The sequence below is a fragment of the Schistocerca cancellata genome, chromosome 8 (genome assembly GCF_023864275.1).
Source record: "Schistocerca cancellata isolate TAMUIC-IGC-003103 chromosome 8, iqSchCanc2.1, whole genome shotgun sequence".
In the NCBI taxonomy this organism is placed as follows: Eukaryota; Metazoa; Arthropoda; class Insecta; order Orthoptera; family Acrididae; genus Schistocerca; species Schistocerca cancellata.
This window is the reverse complement of record NC_064633.1, coordinates 531,362,757-531,382,538: the sequence shown is the minus strand read 5'-3', so window position 1 is coordinate 531,382,538 and position 19,782 is coordinate 531,362,757. Positions and strand designations below refer to the sequence as shown.

Below are 19,782 nucleotides of genomic sequence, written 5' to 3'. Positions count from 1 at the left end.
GCTTAGAGTCATTTTGAACCTGCAACACACACGGAACACACAGCACGTGGTCTGAGAAACTTTCACTCGTCAGCGCCATCTACCGTGGCAACGATGCATTTCTGGACACATGTTCATAGGACCTTTTTACTCCGTTTCCCGTCAGGAATTCGTCCCTGCAGGTTTTCGGTTGAATTATGTTCACCCTGTATAATGAGAAACAGGCGTTGACTGCATATTCATCTTGTTCGTTAAGAAGTTTTAAAGGGCGGCGCTTCCTATTCCTCCATCTCTGAGTGCGTTGAAGCTGCATATTGTAGTCTACGTTAATTACGTAATGCTTGTCCATAGCAGGGTCCTGTCCAAATGTAGTTCTGTTTTGTGGCTGTGTGTGCTCCTTGGAACTAATGTTATAATTCCCGCCCGCCTGTCCAAGATAAAGCACCTCGCGATCACTGCATTGTATCCTTATAGACGGAGCGGTTCTAGGCGCTTCAGTCTGGAACCGCGCTGCTGCTACGGTCGCAGGTTCGAATCCTGCCTCGGGCATGGATGTGTGTGATGTCCTTAGGTTAGTTAGGTTTAAGTAGTTCTAAGTTCTAGGGGACTGATGACCTCAGATGTTGAGACCCATAGTGCTTAGAGCCATTTGAACCATTTTTTTATCCTACAGACGTCAACATTCCAAAATTTATTATGTTTGTCGCCTATCTTACCTACTTTTAGCGTGTTATTTATCTGATTATCTGAAAACCGCACATGTCATATCATCCGGACAAATATCTTCTTACTACTTACTGTTACCTGTGGTCCTGAACGTTTGTATTCATCTTTTTTCTTTATTTTGTTGTATGGTTATATGGACTTATGGCATCTTAGAACTTTCTCGTAGATGGCTTCTTGGAATGCTCGCCGTGCACCCGACTTTTTTCTTTTGACATGCTAGTGTTGTTTAACTTCATTGTACTACATATTTCACATGCTTATTTGCCGTTATCTTTTATAATTTAAACTTATATTTCTCTTTGTACTCATGTTAAGAACCTAGCTATTTCTTAAAGTGCATTTTAATCTATCCGATTTAGTTTTGTGCAGAATGCCTGAGATCATGTTTCTGACCTTGCATCACGACGTTACAGACTCGATTCGACTGCGCAAATCATCTGCGGTAGTAGGAGCTTCATGGTAGACTGCATCTGTCATTGCTCTCCCAACAGAAATAAATAAAGAGGAGTCAAATTGAGAGACATGGGCAGCCTTTGTAATGCTGCATTACTGCGCAAATCATCTGCGGTAGTAGGAGCTTCATGGTAGACTGCATCTGTCATTGCTCTCCCAACAGAAATAAATAAAGAGGAGTCAAATTGAGAGACATGGGCAGCCTTTGTACTGCTGCATTGCGTCCTACCCAAGGGTCAGGAAACTTTTCCTCCAGTATTTGTGTTTCAACATGTGAAGAGTGAGGTGGTCGGCCATCGTGTTCCACCACATACACTGTCACTCAACCAGTGGTACTACTTCTAGAAAAGACAGAATGTTTGTAGCCAAGTGTGCATACGTAGTTCTATTTACCATCCCTGGGATAAGTCCCGCAATGGAATTTCCCATGATGCCGCACCACAGGTTTGCGCTTCACGGTCGTTGCTGTTGTGCCTGGCAAAGCCAGCGTGCATTTTCAGTTGCCCAGTACTACATGTTACATAAATTTACATCACCGTGGTTCGTAAACGTTGCTTCTTCGGTAAAGACAAAAGTTGGAAAAACGTAGTGTCGTCTTCCAAAAGATGCAGATCAACCCGACAAAATGCTATACGATTTTCGAAATCTCATCCTCAAAGTGGTAGCTGATTTAGTGATAGATGTTAAAGGCGGAAATTATGTCGATGCAAGAAGCGAATGACAATCCTCTGCGTGATCCTTGACAATGTGTCTCGCGCCACCATTCGCTGTATAAAAGGAGCATTTTTGTACATGTCTGCATGCGAGGAATATTAAAGCAGAAAACACCTGCCGATAGACAACAAGTTTCCTCTATTTCTGCAGCGCAGACAGGTGAACAGTCAAAAGGCTGGATACAATGGCGTACTCTGGCATGAGCGTCTTTACAACGCAATAGCCGATTCCGGCCGACTTGTCTTTCAGTTTCAATATATTTCCCGGATTATTTTGGGAAGAGTTTCAGCTTCAACAGTAACAAGCATTATATGATTGTGCTCGTCTTTTCGAGCGCTTTCGGGTGTCGTTAAAAAGGTATATCGTTCTATTTTTAAAACATTGTGGTTGCTTCAGTATGTCGATCGATACAAGAGTTAAGACTTTGACTTTTTTTCACATGCCGAAGCACGTGACCCCTAGCGTTTTTGGTCGAAAACCTCGTTTCGTATCTGGAGATGTTCATCGAAATAAAACTGTTGATAGGCCATAAGGGTTTGCATATTTCGGTGGTTTTTACGCCATTAAAATCCTGCTCTACTCGTCAGTGTGTCGATAGTCATTTTTCCGTCACTCAGTACACAAATGGAGTAGAAACAAAAATCGATAACAATGGAACTATGTACGCTATGCCGTGCACTAATACAGTAGCTTCTGGAGTGTGTACGTAGGGCTGCACACTTCAGTCAAATTGTGGCCTCTAAAAATATTTGATGAAAACTTGTAAATAAAAGATGCGGTTCAAAACCTACTATCGTGTGAACCACCGTACAAGTAATTTGCTTCGCTAAGCCTGAATACACCAGGCTAGTGTAGACCAGTTAATCCCTGCGAAGAAAGTCAATGTAAGCATTAATGAAACATGTCGAATAACAACAAAGTGTATGAAACCCAAGTCGCTACAAAAACTTTACCGAACTGCTGGTCTTTGGGTCCCAGCTCCCGAGGAACGACTCCCGAATTCGCAGAGAGACTCAGAGAAACCATCGATGGTCGACATCCTCTCTTTGGCACTGAGTGTGAGCATGGACGGCTGAGATCCCGTAGGTTTCTGAACACGGCCATTGAAGACCCACCATCTGGCCATCCACAGCACAGGCAGTGCGTAGTGGCTGCACAACACCATGGAAAAGATGAAGGACCCTGAACCGCATAAGAACAGGGTCGCCCCTGTGAAAACATGGCTGGCTCTGAGCACTATGGGACTCAACTGCTGTGGTCATCAGTCCCCTAGAACTTAGAACTACTTAAACCTACCTAACCTAAGGACATCACACACATCCATGCCCGAGGCAGGATTCGAACCTGCGACCGTAGCAGCAGCGCGGCTCCGGACTGGAGCGCCTAGAACCGCACGGCCACCGCGGCCGGCCCTGTGAAAACAAATATGAACAAGTGGGGTCATGGTCATGTATATGACGACAAATGAGACTATGGTTTTGGGCGAGATAGTGGTCCCCTTGGCCTGTTCGTACTATCACTACAGATGAAAAGTCGACGACTTGTGGCTGAACGAGAAAGGAGGTCTGGAAGTGGCCCAATACGGGGCTGAAAGACTATGGCTTGTTTTCTGGACACAGTTGGTGGGTTGGTTTTGGAGAGGGGACCAAACAGCAAGGTCATCGGTCCCATCGGATTAGGGAAGGATGGGGAAGGAAATCGGCCTTGCCTTTCGGGGGAACCATTCCGGCATTTGCCTGAAGCGATTTAGGGAAATCACGGAAAACCTAAATCAGGATGGCCGGACCGGGTTTGAACCTCGCCGGACACGAAAAAGTAAAGTAAGACTCTTCAGTGGATTGAAATTTTATTTCACCGCAGCAATGGTTTTTAAAGCTTGACAAACATCAGGCACTGTTAGATGCAACAGCTTGTAAGGCTTGGCAAACGTCAAAATATAAGGCTCCTCGTAATGACATTCGGTATGGTCAAGCTGGCTGAGGCATCCTTGACTTTGTCATGCAAGGTTGTTCAAGAATATCAAATTCCGTATTCTTGAGCGAGTGTGCCGACAACTTGTAGGCTTGTACAATCTGACTTGTGTCGGACGACATGAAGCAAATCAGTCAGAAGTTGGTGGAAGAGTTCACTGTCCTAAATTCCAACTAGTTTCAAGGACGTAGCTGCAGGGGGTTCCAGGGGTCCGCCCCCCATTCCCTCCCCCCCTCCCCCCCTCCCCGCCCTCCCCACTACCTAAACGAAATAATACACGACCTAGTTACCACATAGGAAAAAAAAAGGAGATTTTGGTTTTCAATCATGGGACGAAAACGGGATACGCCCTATCGATAGTCAACGAGGCCAATAGCATTGTCGGCTACCGCCCGTGCATACTTTAGCCTGACCAAATACTGTGCATTTTTGGCCTTACTTGAGCTCAGTCTTTGTTCTGTTCATCAGTTCAGTTCAGTTCTTACCTGCAGTTGAATTTAACTTGAGTATTGCCGTTTATTGGTTTTGTGCTGAGTGCTGTTGTGATAATTTCTAGTTGTGGGTAAGTTTGTAACAAGAAAGAAGACGAAAATCGATTGTAATTTGTCCGCTAGCGTTATGACAGTTTAAAAATAGGTACGCACTACTACACTAGTCTAATTGCCTATGAGTAGCAGTTAAATATTAGCACAGGAGTCGTTATTTGGAGACTGGTAGAATTTTGGGGTTGCAATATTTAAGTGCTTCACAGACAGTGAAGCGGTAAACATCATAAAAAGTAACATTAAATTACAATCAGTTCATAAAAATTTACTTGTATTCGCCTGTGTGTACCAAATATCGCTTTTATCAACAAAAATATCACCCAATCGATGACAGTTGCATCTGTTCAAAAACTTGCACAAAATTCTATCATTAGTAGCCCAAATGGCAAAATATCGCTCAATCTGATCACTCAGGCGATACTCAGTTATGGAAACCAGTTCCGATACGGAACGATGTGGACGGGTTTGCGGAGAGCAGAAGTAGTAAGTGATGACAGCACTTTATACAGTTCGTTCGTTCGTTCATTCGTTCGTTTCTAAAAGATTTTTTCAGTGTGCTGCTTGAATTCTTTCGAGTCGAGTGCGCCCTATATCTCCCCCCCCCCCCCAATCCACACCCACCCATTTTGTCCAGAATCTATTTACGTTCTTGTAATATAATAATAACTGAAGCTTTTCCAGACGTTCTGCGATTGTCGTCAAGCTGTAATGTTTTTAAGTTGTAGAAACAATGATATAAAAAATATTTTAGTTGCTTTTGTAGCAGTATTTATCTTGAAGTTGGCGAATAGTTGTTTATTTCTCGGGCAGACAGTATTCAATGTTAATGTTTGTTTGCATAATATTTCGACAATATGCGTAGTTCAGCGATATTTACGTTGGGAGGGGTCTAGCGACCGTCATTTTCTACTGCAGCGTATGTATCTGTGCATAAGGATGGCGATGTATCATGTCAAGTTCTACTACAAGAACGACATTCTACTGTAAAATTTCTTATTCGTAATATCCTAGGAAAAGTAAGTCCAGCCGTCACAACTCTAATATATTTGTAACTAAACGCCATATAAACGACAATGTATTCCGTACATAGTAGAGGAGTCTATTAGCATCAAAGATTGTATAACCATATCATCATGGATAAATACAACTCGTTATAAGGTGGCATACATTAGAAGTCAAGTTGAAATCAATGCGTCAGTCAGTGTTACAATCCTACCATTGGAGCATATAGTAATTGTGTATTCCGTTTATAAATAAATTTGATAGCTACAGTTTCAAGTTGGCTGTTGAAATAGTAATTTAAAAGTTCTTGATTACTTGCGGAAACTGAAGAATTTTAATGAAATGAAAGATAATATCTCAGAATGAATTGAGGAACTTGCGACACTTTGATGTGCTGAAGGTATTCTGACGGTTGCAGATAACTTGTAAATTTAAATAAAAGACTGCACTAGGAGAAAGACTGCTATTGTGAGGAAGTTTGAACCTGTTGACCTTTATTAAGTTATTAATCCCATAGTTAAGGCTCTTCTGCACTGCGACAGCGAACCTTTTACTAGATGACTGAGCTGCGTATTGTTAGCTAAGAGCCAATACATTTATTAGAATTTTAACTCGTATAGCAATAAAGTGAAGTTTTAATATTTCTAAATAAATACACTGCTGGCCATTAAAATTGCTATACCAAGAAGAAATGCAGATGATAAACGGGTATTCATTGGACAAATATATTATACTAGAACTGACATGTGATTACATTTGCACTCAGTTTGGGTGCAAGAGTCCTGAGAAATCAGTGCCCAGAAAAACCACCTCTGGCCGAAATAACGGGATTGACACGTCTGGGCATTGAGTCAAACAGAGCTTGGATGGCCTGTACAGGTACAGCTGCCCATGCAGCTTCGACACGATACCACAGTTCATCAAGAGTAGTGACTGGCGTATTGTGACGAGCCAGTTGCTCGCCCACCATTGACCAGCTGTTTTCAATTGGTGAGAGATCTGGAGAATGTGCTGGCCAGGGCAGCAGTCGAACATTTTCTGTATCCAGAAAGGCCCGTACAGGGTAGGGTTTCGCAGTGATCGAATGAAGGGTAGAGCCACGGGTCGTAATACATCTGAAATGTGACGTCCACTGTTCAAAGTGCCCTCACTGCGAACAAGAGGTGACCGAGACGTGTAACCAATGGCACCCCATACCGTCACGCAGGGTGATACGCCAGTATGGCGATGACGAATACACGCTTCCAATGTGCGTTCATCGCGATGTCACCAAACACGGATGCGACCATCATGATACTGTAAACAGAACCTGGATTCATCCGAAAAAATTACTTCTGCCATTCGTGCACCCAGGTTCGTCGTTGAGTACACCATCGCAGGCTCTCCTGTCTGTCATGCAGCGTCAAGGGTAACCGCAGCCATGGTCTCCGAGCTGATAGTCCATACTGCTGCAAACATCGTCAAACTGTTCGTGCAGATGGTTGTCGTCTTGCAAACGCCCCCATCTGGTGACCCAGGGATCGAGACGTGGCTGCGCGATCCGTTACAGCCATGCGGATAAGATGCCTGTCATCTCGACTGCTAGTGATACAAGGCCGTTGGGGTCCAGGACGGAGTTTCGTATTACCCTCCTGAACCCACCGATTCCATATTCTGCTATCAGTCATTGGATCTCGACCAACGCGAGCAGCAATGTTGTGATACGATAAATCGCAATCGCGATAGGCTACAATCCGACCTTTATCAAAGTCGGAAACGTGGTGGTACGCATTTCTCCTCCTTACACGAGGCATCACAACAACGTTTCACCAGGCAACGCCGGTCAACTGCTGTTTGTGTATGAGAAATCGGTTGGAAACTTTCCTCATGTCCGCACGTTGTAAGTGTCTCCACCGGCGCCAACCTTGTGTGAATGCTCTGAAAAGCTAATCATCTGCATATCACAACATCTTCTTCCTGTCGGTTAAATTTCGCGTCTGTAGCACGTCCTCTTCGTGGTGTAGCAATTGTAATGGCCAGTAATGTAAATACAGTACTTAATTTTGGATTTGGTTATTTCTCATGTATGTAGATGCTGTTGAGACTTTTGTTACGTATTTTCAAGGAAAAACTTTTCTTGCTTAACTTTATAGATCAAATACTATTTGTATGAAGGCCATCCAAAAGCAAATCATGTACATAAAAATTAAAAAAATAATCGTCGTTTCAGAATAGACGAAAAGCATGAACCTTTTCATGTCCTCTTTAACAAATCGGACCACATTTAGACAAAATCCTGGCTGCGTCCTTGCTGGTCTTGTTAACACTTAATCTAAATCGTACAAGTATTTTGGTAAGGCAAAGACGATATTGCGTACGTTATTCTTTTAACGAAATTCAAAGATATTTACCCTGACCAGGGAAATACGTCGTTATAGAAAATATCTTCCACAATCAACTACAGTGAGAAAAGAATACAAGAGTGTTGACGAGGCGACTTCAAATGGTAAGTTAAACACGTCGGTCAACGTTAAAAACATTGTGCAGTAAGAGTGGCGCATTGCCAGAAGTGTGTACGTGTTCTGGGTATCCTGCAGACTCAGGTCTGCTGCGGTACGGGTAACAAGAGCATCACACAGGATGACCGAAAAGGCGCAACAACTGGAATCACACTCCAAAGTTGAAGCATGCAAGACAGTGCGATTCTTGTGAACAGAACGTCTAAATTGCAACCAGAGTAACCGCGAAGTTAGTGCCGGTTTACGGGTCAAATACAACGTCGAGTCCAGCAGTAATGAAATGGTGCCAACAATTGGACCAAGGCTACACAGACGTGGGTGTTGCCGACTGGGAAGGAAGGCCACCGACATCGACCACAGACAAAAATGTGCAGGCAGTCGAGGAACTGATCTGCAGCAGCCGCAGAAGAAACATTGTTTCCAATGATGCGGAGGTTCTCGAATGGCGCTGTGATTGAGGAGCAGGTTTGTACCGTCGAGGAACTGAACGACTGGTGAAACCGTTCTACCGTTGTTTATAGGCAATAAGAAATATCGAAACATGGAGTAAAGTAACTGTGTCACTCTGAAGCGTAGTGAGCGTAGTGCATCAGTCAGTAAAAGGCAGTTGGTCCGCCATTATAATGGGTAACTTACTTTTTGAATCGTTCGTTTGTGTGGCTGTATTGTCTATAGCTGCTTTATAATTCCTGAGGATATTTTTGTTTTGTCGTTGCAACCTCAATAAAATGCGTGCTTTTTCACCAGAAGATGCCTTTCGCTTTATTGATGCATGACATGATCAGTGGTCTGTAGTTAAAGATATTTATAATTTGAATTGTTTTTAAGATCGAAAAAAATTAGTTAACAACATGTTGCTTCTTACTTATGGTGATTTCCGTTTGGTTTCTCGCCTCCATCGTTCGACCTATACTTGAGTATTGCTTATCAGTGTGGGATTCATACCAGGTCGGGTTGACGGAGGAGATAGAGAAGATCCAAAGAAGAGCGGCGCGTTTCGTCACAGGGTTATTTGGTAACCGTGATAGCGTTACGGAGATGTTTAACAAACTCAAGTGGCAGCCTCTGCAAGAGAGGCGCTCTGCATCGCGGTGTAGCTTGCTCGCCAGGTTTCGAGAGGGTGCGTTTCTGGATGAGGTATCGAATATATTGCTTCCCCCTACTTATACCTCCCGAGGAGATCACGAATGTAAAATTAGAGAGATTAGAGCGCGCACAGAGGCTTTCAGACAGTCATTCTTCCCGCGAACCATACGCGACTGGAACAGGAAAGGGAGGTAATGACAGTGGCACGTAAAGTGCCCTCCGCCACACACCGTTGGGTGGCTTGCGGAGTATAAATGTAGATGTAGATGTAGATGTAGATGTAGAAGTGCCGTCTGCTAGCACATCTTTGGAGTTACTGAGGGGCCGATGGGGTAAAGTCTCTGCACGATGTCAGGAATCGTCAGGAAGCGCTCGTGGCGCTAAGAAAACATGATTATTCAGTGAATCGTTTATTTTGACAGCTTTTACAATGGGTGATGCACTATTGGCCGTAGTTGCCTCCTGCCTTGGTCACGCACTGCCTCTCGGTGTAGGACGCTGCGCCAGCCCTTGCACCTGCGTCGATGCGGATGCTTAGTCCAGCCTGGTACAGGATGGGCAGCTGCTACCGGCTGAGGGAGTGTATTCGATCACACTCGGTGCCTCTTCTTCCCTGGATCACCACATCCGCGGTGTGGTGTAGGCGGCAGACGGTGAAGCAAGTAATGCCGGCCTGGGAGGTCCCACACCCGGAGTCGCTTAGGCGTACCGGATGGTGGTCCGGTGGAACCCTGGCCGTCGTCTTCCGTCTCACACTCAGAGAGTACAGCACCTGGCACTGCACTGTTGCTGGTAGTTCATCGGCTCTCCCATCAGTAGTGGGTGGTGTGACACAGCGTGAAGTTCGTCAGAAGAGTTCAGGTCTGCGGCACTCCACATCTGGCGGGTACTGCGCTGGTTGATCTGAGACAAGACTTACTAACGGAACGGAAAGTCGTCGACACGGACTCCATCGTTCCCATTGATCTGAACCGTTCTCCTCTGCTTGGTGCTGGGGCTGCGGCATTTAAAGAGCTCTCCGTAGTTCTGTGATGACCGCACGTGGCCTCGTTATTTTGCTAGCCTTGCTTTAATTCCCTCTTAGCAGCTAATTAAATTGGTCTATGAGTGTTTTCCCTAGCGTTACGATCCCACCACTGGAGCATATAGTGTTTTCCCTAGCGTTGTCTATTACTTCTTGCTGCATCCCTCCGCGCGAACTTGTTGTTTTGCTTAGTCACTGTCCTTTTCTGTTTTCCCACTGCGTGCAGTGGATTCACTTTCGGGAGGACGACGGTTCAATCCCGCGTCCGGCCATCCTGATTTAGGTTTCCCGTGATTTCCCTAAATCGCTCCAGGCAAATGCCGGGATGGTTCCTTTGAAAGGGCACCGTCGACTTCCTTCCCTAATCTGATGAGACCGATGACCTCGTTGTCTGGTCTCCTCCCCCAAAACAACCAACCCACTGCGTGTGTTCTTCGTTAGACACTGATACTTGTAATGTAAGTTTTAGTTGCCCTGCAGAACTATGCATTTTTCATGTTGTACACAGCACACTTTTTCGCACACCACTTTTTTCCGTTAATTTTTATGCTTCTAAGTCTGTACTGTGCGTTTTGTTTTGTAGTGTTGCCAACATAACAATACCACTAGCTTGCGTTTCAGCTGTACTCTTGTTTTGTATTTCAGTTAATTGTGTGTGTGTAATTCTATTTAATTATGTTGTTGTGTATTTATATACTGCGTAACGATAGTGAAGGACTAGTGATTTTTTTTGGATGGGAGGGGGGGGGGGGGGGGGAGGAGGGAGAAGCGATGATGAGTGGATGGAGTGTGAGTTAGAGGAAGAGGTGAGGACCAAGAAGTAAATAAAATTGGGTGGAGGGAGTGGGGGTTTGGTGGGAGAGGGTGAAGGATGGAAAAGGCTTTCTTCTTCATCATATAATTTCTTCAATTATTTTATATAGTGTCTGGTTTCCAATGTTTATTTGGTCATTGAGCAACTGTTTGTGTTACTGCTTTGTGTACGTGGAAATTTTCTCGGAAAGGGTGGAGGTGACTGTCTTTACTGATTCTTATGACGGTCATATCTTTTGCAACATTGCTGGGTCTATGGTATTCTTGTTTTAGATGATCCGCAAATGTTGAATGTTTTGTACCGGATTTAAATACTCTGACGTGTTCTTTATATCTTTTGTCGAATGTCTTGCTAGTCATTACTTTTTGAAGTCCACACGTATGAAGAGCTGACGTCTGCAAGTTAACACAAATGTGTACTTGAAGTTTTCATAGCACCTTCAGCAGGGAAGAAGTATCATCAGGCCTTGGCAGAGTAACTTAACGTGAATACGGGTTCTCGTTTTATTAACCAGTTTTCCCCTAATTGTCACGTTTCGATTTTTCCTTTTTCTGACTTACACTGACAAAACCAAGCAAAATGATAAATTAATCGTCGACATAGCTGCACATATTAGAAGCATATCCTAACGGTTGTACGAGAACGGTTGGTCCGTGAGGAGCGAAGGGGATCTGGGTTTACCTGTTGCAAAAAACGCTTGATCAAGGAAGCTCCTCAATCTTGTTGTTAAAAGTGTGGCCACATTACACAAACGTAGTCTCCTCTGCAATTCTCCCTCTCTCTCTCTCTCTCTCTCTCTCTCTCTCTCTCTCTCTCTATCTATCTATCTATCTGTCTATCTATCTCTCTATCTCTGTCATACACACTGTGTGTGTGTGTGTGTGTGTGTGTGTGTGTGTGTGTGTGTGTGTGTGTGTCGTTATCAAGAAAGCAAGAGTGCGATGATTAGATGGATGGAGATGGACGTGCAACAATATTAGTTTGTGATAGTGGGAAGGCTGGAAGAAACGAGGCCTAACTAAAAAATGTAGACAATTTTCGTGTATTAATGAGTAATGACGAAACACGCCGATGCTACGATTTTATAACAGCTACCTTATTCTTAGAAACTAGTCAAGTAAGGTAGTATAGCTTGTATGAGATTTTGGATATTATTTTGGTTGAAGGATATCTGACATACATATACATGCGTACACTTTCTGTTTACGCATTTTAGTAGTTTTAGACATAGCTGATAACACGAGAAGAAGAAAAAGCCATCGTGAACTGCTACTGGAAGCTTGCAGAACTCAGATCCAACAGGTATTTTTAGATCCAGGGAGAATAGCGACGAATGGAGAAGTAGTTTTCAGATTTCGCTACAAATGGCTCTGTGAGCACTTGGTACTAGACAACATCCATTACACGTTCTGGTGTAATCGTAATGAGGAAAGTAGTCAACTTTCTGACACTGAGGTCTACGAAGTCTGCTATAATGTCTAACAAAGAAGTTGCAGGCCCTAGACGTTGGAGAAGATTTGCAGCACAAGATTAACGGTGAAAAGCAACACAGTGGTCAGCACACAGGACTCGCATTCGGAAGGATGACGGTTTCGAATCCCCTTCCTCCACAGAAGTGCCGGGGTGGTTCGTTTGAAAAACTCCAGCCCGATTTCCTTCCCTATCGTTAACCAGTCCGAGTTTGTGCTCCGTCTCTGATGATCTCGGTGTCGACGCGACGTTCATCTCTTGTCTTCCTTCCTTCTTTCCTAACACGTGATTTCCAGTTGGAGCGCTTATCAATGTAAAGACCTTAGAATTTAGATTATTCTGTTACGCTTGCAGATTTTCCCCCACGTATTATTTCTTGGAGTGTGGCCAAGCCTTGAATACTTCAGAATTCATGTACGAATGGTAATCATAAAGTTTTAATTATCACTTTGAAATAATATTTAAAAAAAAAAGCAATTTGCGAGCATTAAATTTGGTCCATGGTGTCATTCCTCCTCTATATACTCATCTCTCAATTCGAGACATTTTCTCGCTACGACTGGAAAAAGTTGTGGCAGGTGCATGCAGAGATTGGTGTCCCACGAGACTGCCTCGCACCTGTCAAGAAAAGTGGTGGCACTCCAGATGCCTTCAATATATCAAAAGTTGTAAGGCAGGGTTGTGTTCTATCTCCCCCAACCGTACAACGTACATACAGATGTCATCAGGAACCGGGTTGCTGATGACACCGTGCTTTTAGCGAGCAGCAAAGATGAATTTGATGAGCTACTAACAAAAGTAAAGAACACTATTCTACCGTGTGTATAAGACCTCAATCTCAGTAAGTCCAAACACATGATAATTGACGTAGGAGCACACGTTCAGCTCACAGATCTATTAAAGGAACTGGAATTCGCGGATTGATTCATATATCTTGGGTCAACCCTTTGCGAGAGGACGAGATAAGAAGATGGATCATGCTAGGCTGCGAGGCTAAGAAGCAGCTCACCAAGATTTGGCAGAACAGAGTGATAACGAACACCACAAAGGCCTGGCTTCTTGCAACATTTCCGTTTTCCATCTTCTTTTATGCTTGCAAAGCATGGACCCTTGAGGCCAGAGGAAAGCAGCTGTGGTGTTGATGGAGAATGATACCCATAAAATGATCTGAAAGAAGAACGAATGCGATCATTATTGAGTAACTCAGCATCTCCAGGAGCCTTTATTCTCATGTCAAACAAAATCCTCGTTTTCTGGCCAAAATGTGAGAAGAGCTGGATAAAACAGAATGTCGAGGGCAAGAGACTGGTGGGAACAGCAACAAACAGGTGGATGGAACAAATCAAGCTATGGGAATGAATAGAGAAGCTATTGCAGCATATTTTTCTTTAGTTCTGGATGTCTTAACAGCAAATTCTTTACTGGATAAGCCTGGCCGCCTGTACAACATGCACGAAACTGGGTTTCAGATGAATCCTAGGCTAGAAAAAGTGATAACAGAAAAAGGTTCTTCTTCTTTGTATCAAGTAACTTTCCGAGGAAAAGGGGAAACCATAACGGTAATCACTTGTTGCAATGCTGAAGGCAACTTCATTCCTCCATTGTGAATTTTAAAAGGTAAGAGAAAGAAGTCTGAATGGGAGGATGGACTTCCGAGTGGTTCGATTGTATTTATGAATGAGAGATCAGGGTATGTCAACTCTAATATATTCATGAATTGGATGAAAGACAACTTTATTCCCAGAAAACAACAAGGAAAAGTAGTTCTGCTTCTCGATGGGCACACCTCATACTCTACTGATCCATCTATGCTTGATATTGCAACGGAAAATGATGTGATCATGATTTGTTTTCCTCCGTATTCAACACACTGCCTTCAGCCTCTTACCAGGTGTGTTTTCAAATCACTGAAACAATCTTTTTACAGTACAATGCGAAACTGGACATTGTGTCATCCCGAACGTAAAGTCTCAAGAGAAAAATTCCCAGTCTTCCTCATTGAAGCCTGGAAGAAAGCTACAGTTCCATCCAATGCTCAATCTGGATTCGAAGCTTCTGGCTTGTACCCATACAACCAGGAAAGAAATCCGTAGAAGGCATTTCAAATTTCTGATCTGGTTGCTACTGGTGTGGCAGACAAGAATGAAGGATATAACACCGACTGTAGAGGATGTGCTCAGGTTGTTCTCCCACCGAAAGGCAATAGAAGGCTTGAAGCACATGTTGATGACTGATGACCTCAGAAGTTAAGTCTCATAGTGTTCAGAGCCACATGTTGATAATGAGCCGATGCCAGGAACATCGTTCGAAGAAATTACTCCTATGCCTATCTTGGATCCGCTGCCATCTAAGTGAAGAAAGAAAACCGCTGAAGTTCTCACAGAAGGGAGTCGAAAAGAAGCAGCAAGAGCTAGGTCACAGCGAATTAAAAGCAGAAAATCAACTCCAGTTCGGTCTAAGTTTAGCAAACCAAGTAACTCAGCAAATGACAGTGATTATTGTGCTAAGTGTGCCAAGAATTACTATGATAAAAATAGACCACAGGTGGATCGGCGTCAGTGTGTCATTTGCAAAAAATGGTTGCATGAAACCTGTACAGAGGAAGAAAACAAGTGCAATAACTGTGCAAATGAATTCTAATTTCATTTGGATGTTTTCTTGTCTTTTGCTTATCCTTAAATATATTTATATATTTGTTTTGTATTCTATTCCTTACAAACGTAATAAGTTTGCTTTCTGAATTACTTATGTAGCTATGTTGTATCATAAATGCACTAAACTAGTGCTGAAATCTCCTAGCAATATAACTGTCATCTCACCCTGCTGTCTGGGGTGAGATGCCAAAAACGACACTTCATTAAAAAAATTAAATACGCATATAATTTCTAATGGTTTCGTAACGCCAACTGGCCTTTTCATAGAAAAATCTCATCCGTGAACAATATTTCAGTGCTGATCCTAAATATCCAATTCTAACTCGCCTTTTGATCCTCCAAACCTTAAGTTTGGCATCTTCCCCCGATCTACTCTAAGAGCTGCAAATGCGTTTTACAACTCAAAATAACTAAACTAGTTTGCAAAAAAAAAAAATGGAAAAACACGTAACTTTAGCTAACACTCTTGTAACACACGTATAGCTTCGTCCTAACCCCCACCCTGTGACGTAACTAGAGCTTCGGCCGGTAACAGAACGTTTTCAATCACGTGACTAAAGCTTGAAATGTAGTAATTATTAACCTATAATTACTTAAAAATAACAGATATTTCGTCAGATTATTAACCGAAAATGCTATTTGAATGTTATAACCATTCTGAATAACATAACCCACCCGTTAATTTTAGCATGTGACAGTAGCTTATTGCTTGTAGACACTTTCCAACAGTCCGCCACGAAACACCAACAAAGCAACTTCACATACGGTATGGTCATGGGCACGTACAAACTCCATTGCTCATTTTTGCCAAACACTGTCACGTCCTTACATGTACCCATGGTTACGTACAATGGCCACTTGAAACATAACTGTCTCACTGATCGCAACTGCTTTATGCCCACGTGGAGGCAATGTGCGCGCAGTTGAGCACGTGACTCCATCACTACGCCATCTTTCAAAGCTTAACAGTTCATCTTTGCGTGCCCACTGGGGTGACAAATTTATTGTTCGGTGAGCTTATGATGGTGCGTCGTTGCAAAACACTACCACCAACCCAGCACGGACTGCCGCAGGGTTGTCCCCCTTCAAGTACTGCAACCGAATTATCGTACGCGCTCCACTTTACAAATTGGCTGTGTCATTTGGTTTTGGGTCCTCTAGCATCGGGACTACAGACATATATGTTGTTGTTACAATCTTCAGTCCAGAGACTGGTTTGATGCAGTTCTCCATGCCACTCTATCCTGTGCAAGCTTCTTCATCTCCGAGTAACTACTGCAACCTACATCCTTCTGTATCTGCTTAGTGTATTCACCTCTTGATCTCCCTCTACGATTTTTACCCTGCACACATCCCTCCAGTACTAAATTGGTGATTCCTTGATGCCTCAGAAAGTATCCTACCATCCGATCCCTTCTTCACTGGCCGCGGTGGTCTCGCGGTTCTAGGCGCTCAGTCCGGAACCGTGTGACTGCTACGGTCGCAGGTTCGAATCCTGCCTCGGGCATGGATGTGTGTGATGTCCTTAGGTTAGTTAGGTTTAAGTAGTTCTAAGTTCTAGGGGACTGATGACCACAGATGTTAAGTCCCATAGTGCTCAGAGCCATTTGACCCATTTGATCCCTTCATCTAGTCAGATTGTGCCACAAACTCCTCTTCTCCCCAATTCTATTCAGTACCTTCTCATTAGCTACGCGATCTACCCATCTAATCTTCAGCATTTTTCTGTAGCACCACATTTCGAAAGCATCTATCCTCTTCTTGTGTAAACTATTTATCGTCCATGACACAGACATATATATGCGACCAAAAAAGAAAAAATTACGTAGTTTTTATTTTTTCGAGGTGATGGGTGAGACTTTACGAGTACCCTCTGTAATGAGCGTTCCTAGACTGACGGCCGTGTGTGCACCCGCCAGTGTTCCGGGCGGCGCCGCCCACGCCCCCGAGCCCGGCGCAGGCGGCGCAAAAGGAGGCGGCGGCCGACGAGGGCGGCGGCGGGGGCGGCAGCTTCCTGTCCTCCACGTGGCGCCTCGTCACCAACCCCGGGTTCGCGCTGCTGCTCGTCGCCTACGGTATCAACGTCGGCGACTTCTACGCCATCTCCACGCTGCTCAACCAGGTCGTCCTGCAGTACTTCCCGGTGAGTCGCCCATCTCTCTTTATCTACTGTACTGCTGCAGCCAATCAAACAGCTGCAGGCTTCCGAAATAACACAGGGTGTTCAACAAACTATACAAATCATTCGAGAAAAATGACCAAGAAATAAAAGTTTATCTCACCCATTAGATAATCTATTCAGTGCTACTCTATAAACAAAAATCGTTATTTAACTTCGTTATCAAAAAGCTCGAAAAGTACTTGGCCGATTTACTTAAGATGTCGTTATGCATATTCCTCCCCTCTCTCTCTCTCTCTCTCTCTCTCTCTCTCTCTCTCTCTCTCTCTCACACACACACACACACACACACACACACACACTATGTACACACATCAAAAAAGGATTGCATCATCTCGGTTCAGAGACTTCCCGAACCTGTACAGAAAACTGGAATAGAGATGCCCTTTTTATTGATCATGAAAACCACACATTACATGTTGTATCACCATACAGTGAGACCTTCAGAGGTGGTAGCCCAGATTGCTGCACACACCGGTACCTCTAATACCCAGTAGATCGTCCTCTTGCATTGATGCATGGCTGTATTCGTCGTGGCATACTATCCACGCATTCGTCGTGGCATACTATCCTCAAGTTCATCAAGGCACTGTTGGTCCAGTTTGTCCCACTCCTCAACGGCGATTCGGCGTAGATCCCTAAGAGTGGTTGGTGGGTAACGTCGTTCATAAACGGCCCATTTCAAACTATCGCGGGCATATTCGATAGGGTTCATATCTGGAGAACATGCTGGCCCCTCTAGTCGAGCGATTTCGTTATCCTGAAGGAAGTCATTCACAAGATGTGCATGATGGGGGCGTGAATTGTCGTCCATGAAGACGAATGCCTCGCCAATGTGCTGCCGATATGGTTGCACTATCGGTCGGAGGATGGCATTCACGTATCGTACAGCCGTTACGGCGCCTTCCATGACCACCAGCGGCGTACGTCGGCCCCACATAATGCCACCCCCACATAATGCCACCCCAAAACAGATGGAAACCTCCACCTTGCTGCACTCGCTGGAGAGTGTGTCTAAGGCGTTCAGCCAGACCGGGTTGCCTCCAAACACGTGTCCGACGATTGTCTGGTTGAAGGCATATGTGACACTCATCGGTGAAGAGAACGTGATGCCAATCCTGAGCGGTCCATTCGGCATGTTGTTGGGCCCACCTGTACCGCGCTGCATAGTGTGATGGTTGCAAAGATTGACGTCGCCATGGACGTCAAGAGAGAAGTTACGCATCATGCAGCCTATTGCGCACAGTTTGAGTTGTGACACGACGTCCTGTGGCTGCACGAAAAGCATTACTGAACATGGTGGTATTACTGTTAGGGTTCCTCCGAGCTATAATCGGTAGGTAGCGGTCATCCACTGTAGTAATAGCCCTTGGGCGGCCTGAGCGAGGCATATCATCGATAGTTCCTGTCTCTCTGTATCTCCTCCATGTCCGAACAACATCGCTTTGGTTCACTCCGAGTCGCCTGGACACTTACCTTTTTGAGAGCCCTTCCTGGCACAAAGTAACAATGCGAACGCGATCGAACCGCGGTATTGACCGTCTAGGTATAGTCGAACAACGGATAACACGAGCCGTGTACCTCCTTCCTGGTGGAATGACTGGAACTGATCGGCTGCCCGACGCCCTCCGTCTAATAGGCGCTGCTCATGCGTCGCTGTTTATATCTTTGGGCGGGTTTAGTGACATCTCTGAGCAGTCGACGGGACTGTGTCTGTGAAATACACTCCTGGAAATGGAAAAAAGAACACATTGACACCGGTGTGTCAGACCCACCATACTTGCTCCGGACACTGCGAGAGGGCTGTACAAGCAATGATCACACGCACGGCACAGCGGACACACCAGGAACCGCGGTGTTGGCCGTCGAATGGCGCTAGCTGCGCAGCATTTGTGCACCGCCGCCGTCAGTGTCAGCCAGTTTGCCGTGGCATACGGAGCTCCATCGCAGTCTTTAACACTGGTAGCATGCCGCGTCAGCGTGGACGTGAACCGTATGTGCAGTTGACGGACTTTGAGCGAGGGCGTATAGTGGGCATGCGGGAGGCCGGGTGGACGTACCGCCGAATTGCTCAACACGTGGGGCGTGAGGTCTCCACAGTACATCGATGTTGTCGCCAGTGGTCGGCGGAAGGTGCACGTGCCCGTCGACCTGCGACCGGACCGCAGCGACGCACGGATGCACGCCAAGACCGTAGGATCCTACGCAGTGCCGTAGGGGACCGCACCGCCACTTCCCAGCAAATTATGGACACTGTTGCTCCTGGGGTATCGGCGAGGACCATTCGCAACCGTCTCCATGAAGCTGGGCTACGGTCCCGCACACCGTTAGGCCGTCTTCCGCTCACGCCCCAACATCGTGCAGCCCGCCTCCAGTGGTGTCGCGACAGGCGTGAATGGAGGGACGAATGGAGACGTGTCGTCTTCAGCGATGAGAGTCGCTTCTGCCTTGGTGCCAATGATGGTCGTATGCGTGTTTGGCGCCGTGCAGGTGAGCGCCACAATCAGGACTGCATACGACCGAGGCACACAGGGCCAACACCCGGCATCATGATGTGGGGAGCGATCTCCTACACTGGCCGTACACCACTGGTGATCGTCGAGGGGACACTGAATAGTGCACGGTACATCCAAACCGTCATCGAACCCATCGTTCTACCATTCCTAG

At 45.1% G+C, this 19,782-nt stretch overlaps 2 protein-coding genes across 2 annotated transcripts in view; both read left to right on the top strand.

The window, feature by feature from the left end:
• LOC126095669 (uncharacterized MFS-type transporter C09D4.1-like) overlaps positions 1 to 9,512 on the top strand; it is a 570,358-nt gene extending 560,846 nt beyond the window's left edge. The window contains exon 4 of the mRNA XM_049910425.1: positions 9,397 to 9,512. Within this exon, the coding sequence (XP_049766382.1) occupies positions 9,397 to 9,512 (116 nt within the window). The remainder of the gene's footprint in view (positions 1 to 9,396) is intronic.
• Positions 9,513 to 16,784: 7,272 nt separating this feature from the next.
• Positions 16,785 to 19,782, top strand: part of LOC126095668 (feline leukemia virus subgroup C receptor-related protein 2-like) — a 241,436-nt gene continuing 238,438 nt past the window's right edge. The window contains exons 1-2 of the mRNA XM_049910424.1: positions 16,785 to 16,788; positions 16,856 to 17,079. Of these exons, the coding sequence (XP_049766381.1) occupies positions 16,785 to 16,788; positions 16,856 to 17,079 (228 nt within the window). The remainder of the gene's footprint in view (positions 16,789 to 16,855; positions 17,080 to 19,782) is intronic.